The sequence below is a fragment of the Leptidea sinapis genome, chromosome 21 (assembly GCF_905404315.1).
Source record: "Leptidea sinapis chromosome 21, ilLepSina1.1, whole genome shotgun sequence".
Classification (NCBI taxonomy): Eukaryota; Metazoa; Arthropoda; class Insecta; order Lepidoptera; family Pieridae; genus Leptidea; species Leptidea sinapis.
The window spans coordinates 5,977,603-5,983,602 of record NC_066285.1 but is presented as its reverse complement, the minus strand read 5'-3'; the positions used below and the strand labels follow the sequence as shown (position 1 = coordinate 5,983,602).

The window sequence follows — 6,000 nt, the reverse complement described above, 5'->3', positions numbered from 1 at the left end:
GTTTATTGGTAGACCTTTTATATCTCTTGTTTTTTGTCGTCACTGCAAACTATTACGTTTTGTTCTTTATATTACCTAAAATTATTTACGTGCTATGGAAAGACTCAGGTGATGACGATACACGGTTACTTAAGCTTAAATATGATTTAATGTATTGCTTATGTACATCAGCTGAAAGAAAAATGTACAAATTTTATTTATTAGAATTCACTTTATGTCCCGGGATACTAATTTATGTACGCTTTTACAACTATACTTCCTTTTTTACGGTGTTTAATTTATGTTTTAATTTTATTATTATAAGGTTGTTATTGCCACAATATTTTAAAATCATCTACACATCATGTACTGTATTAGAAACACTTGATTCATATATTATAATAATTATTCACCACATGGAGGAACACGCACACTATCTACTGAAAAGAATTGTTAACGTATTATTATTAATTAAAAATATTTATGAAAATGATATACTTCTTAAAAAATGAACTCAAATAACCTTACTATATTTTACCAAAACTGTGGAGGGCTTAAAACCAAACTTTCTGAATTAAGACTCAATATGCTATCTTGCGACTATGACATAATTATACTGGTAGAAACCTGGTTAACTGGCTCAATTCGAGATGAGGAAATTCATAATGATAATAATTATGTACTATTTCGACGTGATAGAAATCTGGCACTGTCTGGTAAAAAAGGGGGAGGGGGCGTATTAGTAATGGTAAGGAAATACCTAAAGGCTATCCGAATACCTGATATTGAAGCTGAGAACTTAGAAGAGATATATATATACTTTCCTTTACTCTCCGGACTGTTATTAAATGTGTTATATGTTCCACCGGCCGCTAGCAACAATTTATATAACCAATATTTTAATAAACTTCACGATGTATATTCTAGTGCACGTTACCAAAATTTTCTTATAATTGGAGACTTTAACTTACCTCATCTGAACTGGTCTTCCATTTGTCAAGACACTTTATTGTTCTCCACCGGGTGCGAGCCATATAAACTACTAATATACACTATGTCCTTTATGAATTTAAGACAAACCAATATTATTCAAAATGAAAATGGAAGACTCCTTGATTTAGTATTATCTACTTTAACAAACCGTATCGAGCGTTCGGATGATCCTTTGCTTAATACGGTACCTCATCACCCACCTTTGGACATATCGTGTAGTATAAATACTTTAAATAATAATATTATGCCCTGTATTGCTAACATTAAAAGGAATTATTATAAAGCAGACTATTATCTAATTAACAGCGCAATAGAAGAAGTGGACTGGATTTCTCTCCTATCTTCTCTTTCAGCCGAAGAAGCCGTGAATGTCTTTTACAAACAAATTCAAATAATCATCAACTCTCATGTTCCTTTTGCCAAAATTAGTTCATCTAAATTCCCCACCTGGTTCTCTAAACCTTTAATTAAATGTTTAAAACGCAAACTCAAAATATGGGCCCGTTGGAAATCTTACAAAAACCTGCGTGATTATCAGGAATTTTCACTATTACGTAAACGAGTTAAATTGCTTCTTACTACATGTCATAATAAGTACATTAACAACGTTGAAAACTCCTTGAAGAATAATATTAAATTTTTCTGGAAATATGCATCTTCTTTAAAAGAGTCTAACTCAGGTTATCCTCGCTTAATGTGGTATGACGGTGTCGAATCTGATGATCCTAAATTCATAGCTGATATGTTCTCTAAATATTTTCACTCAGTCTTTGAACCCGGTTTCGATGGAGCATATAGTATTGACCAATTTGAAAATATAAGTTGCGACGCCGATCATACTCCGCTAATTGACAATGTACGTCTCCACAGACCCAATATTTTAGCAGCACTCCAAAATATCGACCCCAATAAAGGCGCCGGTCCTGATAACATTCATCCGGTTTTTCTAAAGCGTACTTGCAAAACGCTATCTATTCCTTTGGAAATTATTTTTAATAAATGTTTATCCTCTGGTTACTTTCCTAGTATCTGGAAGATAGCTTATATTACGCCTATATTTAAAGCAGGAGCAAAAAATCAAGTCGCAAATTATCGTCCGATCTCTATACTGTCATCTATTCCAAAAATTTTTGAGAAATTGGTACACCAAGTCGTATACACTAAGCTAAAACACACAATCATAGAACAGCAACACGGTTTCGTGGCTGGCAGATCTACTTTGTCAAATCTTCTTGTTTTCACTGATTATTTATTTAAAGGCGTTGACAATAAAAACCAAATTGAAACAGTCTACACAGATTTCCAAAAGGCATTTGACAAGGTGGACCACCTACTGTTACTAAAAAAATTATCATACAACGGTATAAAAGGTAACCTCTTGCGTTGGTTTGCTGCTTACCTAAGTGCCCGAGTACAATCGGTAGTTATTAATGGTTTCATCTCCCCTACAGTTAACGTAACGTCAGGCGTACCTCAAGGCTCTATACTTGGTCCATTGCTTTTCACACTTTTTATTAATGACATCTCTGATTGCTTTAAGTCTTGTAAGTTTTTATTATATGCAGATGATTTAAAATTGTATTCCCATATTGTTGACTTCAATGATGTCCTGCTTATGCAGGAAGACTTGAATAGGTTAGATGTCTATTGCAAAAGTAACAAACTATTTTTAAGTTACACTAAATGTAAGCATATCTCTTTTACGAAAAACAAAAATAAAATTGAAACGAGATTTACACTAGGCGATCAAGAACTTGAAACAGTTACCTGTATTCGTGATCTTGGGGTATACCTTGATGCCAAGTTGACACTTAATGACCACATTGATCACATAGCGAATAATGCATATCGTATGTTAGGCTTTATTACACGCGTCTCTAAGGCATTTAAAAATAAAGATACATATATGTGTCTTTTTCGAACACTTGTGCTGTCTCAGCTTGAATATGTCACCCCAATATGGAATCCGCTGTATAAGGTATATGACCATCAGGTCGAGATGATACAAAAGAAATTCTTGCGTATCCTAAACTTTCGCTTGGGTGGACGTCGAAACCACTACAAGAATCTCTTAAAACAATTTAATATTCTTTCATTAAGCCAGCGACGGAGTTTAATTGAATTAGTCACTCTGAGAAAAATATGTACGAGTGAAATCATATCCTCAGAATTGCTTCAGTTAATCGATTTTCATATACCAGCCCGTGCTACACGCTCTAATAATTTATTTCATCTCTCAAAAACCAGGACAAATACTGGTATACGTACGCCACTGCACAGAATGTTTGCTCTCCATAACTCTAGATTTAATGATGTAGATATGTTTTCGTGTTCCTCTAAAACTTACAAACTCAGAATAAAACAAATCCTGGCACAAACAGAGTAAGTTAGAAATCACGTAATTTCATCTAAATTGTAACAATGTCTACCATGCATTATGTTAGATTTATTTATCAACTGGTTGTCTGCAACTAAGTGTAATGTAAGTGTAAATTTAAATATTAAGTGTACTTAGTGAAACTGTTGAAGGAGACATCCTTGTGTCCATATTTCTATTTTTACTTTATCTACTTTATGTTTAAGGATGTATCTGTATTTGTTTCCAAATAAATAAATAAATAAATAAATAAATAAAAAGAGTGACAATGAGTTTCTTGCCACTTCTTCTCATTAAAGCTTGTGGTAAATTAGGTAAAAAGAAAAATTTTGAATAATTGTCATTTACTTGACCTTCATGTAAGGTGATTTTAATTTGATTTGATTTATGTATTACTCGGTGCAGACCAGGCATCCAATATCAGGTACTGGTCATGCTTGTGTATGGTCAGAGACGAATTTTGACAACTAGTCGGTTTGATTCGGAACTAGTCGATTACTTGTAGCTTGTTCTGTCAATTGATACTTGAAGTAAGAATTCAGATAACAAACAGACCGAATGACACACATAGGACAAACTGCTATTTCAAATACGTAGCAGAGGCTTAAATAAAAAAAAAAAAATTCGTTTATTTCAAAGATTGAATATACATTTCAGTGGTTGAGACTTCCCGATAAGTTGTCTTGGGACACTTTTATTGGGAATATCTCGCAACTTCCCTAGCGGATACATAATATTTGATAAACAATATAGAAATAAACAAAAATGATTAAAAAGCAAATTTTACAATTATCGCACTATTAAAACAAGTCTGAAAACTGTGTGTGTGTGTGAATATGTGAGTGAGTGTGTGCATATTGTATGTTTAAGTTGGGACCTTTAATCTGAGTGTGAAAATATGACGTGACTAATATTACCCATACAATAAATAAAAATCACTTTGTAAGTAATCAATAATAACTTGATAAAAACCGAGTGAAGATTAGAAGTATGCATTTGATTTCTTATCTTATCTGATACAGTAATACAGTAGAAGTATTATTTAAAAGACTTTATTCGTCTGACATATATAAACGTCGTAGGTATATTGTTAAAGCCGTGGTATTACAATTTCACTAGTGATATAAAAATAAATTTATGTATATTACAAATGAAGTTATTTGTGTGAGACTTAGAGCGTTCTGAATGGTATTTTTTTTTCATACGCAAATTGCAAAACAATAATAGTAAACATTGGAGCGTGTATGTGATTTTCCATCTGATATAATTGTTGAAGTTGTAGTGAACATGGGCCGATTCGGTTCTAACAATCACCGGTCGCTGCCGCGGCACATTACGCACAGCTCGCGCATTGTGGTCATCAGTCTAAATTTGTTTTTGGGACGCACTAGTGAACAATGGCCGATTCGCTTAGATAAAAATTAGTTGATTACACTAATGTATAACTACAAAATAATGACTATACAATAAATACAAGAAACAGACCAATCAGAAACGGCCTAAACAACTAACGACCAGCAAAATTGTCAAACTATCATTGCCTTACAATATCTGTACCCTTGACATTACAATGTCACTAAAACGTTAGATATGAAGTCGATTGACAATATACCGTTACATTATAATATCTCTAGTGAAATTGAAATATCACGGATTTGACAATATATAAGCGACATATACACATCAAAATTGATATGTGCTAAAACGCTAATGTAACTTTAAGTATATTTTAGGACAAAATGTTGGAATCGAGAAAAGTTTTTGTATTAAAAGAAGAATCTTCTGAAGATGTGGCAAGAGCGATGATTGAAGGTGGAGGTCAAAAAGAATCATTCTTTTTACTGGATCTTGACGAAGTGTATCACCGCATACAATATTTTAAGTCTCGTTTGCCAAGGGTGCAAATATTTTATGGTAAGATTTAAGCCTTTGCTTATATAAATTTCTATCAATGTGAAAATTTATGCAAAGTAGTTGCGGAATGATTGTTGTCATTCAATATGAAAATAACTTTTAAATGCTGATATACATGATAGTGTATGAAAAATACATTAAGTACAGGAATATTATCTGTAGTTTGTTATCAATACTAGTTTCATGTAAGTAAAATATGAAAATTGGACCCAAAAGTTAAGATAATAGTGCTTAAATCATTGCTAAGTAGAATTAAGTGTATTCTTAATAAAAAAAAATATGGGTTGCTCTCCGGGAGTGCCGGCGGGAGTGAAAACTTGAACATTAACGTTGTGCATTTTTGAAAAGTTAGGGAATAATTTCGCACAAATTGATGTATTTACAGTATAAAAGTATCTAGCATTTATGTGGTTAAATTCAATATTCATTTATCGTACAAAAAATGACAATTTATATTAACTTCAGAACTATTACAATTGTTTTACATCAAAAAGTTTATCTCAGAAAAATCAAGTTTCATTCATAATTTCAACGTCTGTCTTACGAATTTTTGATCGGAGGGCCAACCATCAACTTTTAATATGCGATGCAGTTCAGTTTAAGTACCTAAACTGAATCGCTTAAATTCGTACCATGATATGCCTTTTCTGTATGGCGTTTGGGTCGTTTATGAAGAATGAACAAAATAATTTTGTCTGTGGTCCGCGGTGTGAGAAAGAGATGACGCTCTACAGTCG

General features: G+C 32.7%; 1 protein-coding gene across 17 annotated transcripts in view; it reads left to right on the top strand.

The window, feature by feature from the left end:
• The first annotated feature begins 4,945 nt into the window (after positions 1-4,945).
• The window catches only part of LOC126970417 (ornithine decarboxylase 2-like), a 48,574-nt gene continuing 47,519 nt past the window's right edge, over positions 4,946-6,000 (top strand). For all 17 annotated transcript variants that reach the window (XM_050816287.1, XM_050816285.1, XM_050816288.1 and 14 more), the window contains exon 1: positions 4,946-5,263. In XM_050816287.1, the coding sequence (XP_050672244.1) occupies positions 5,089-5,263 (175 nt within the window). In that variant the 5' untranslated portion in view covers positions 4,946-5,088. The remainder of the gene's footprint in view (positions 5,264-6,000) is intronic.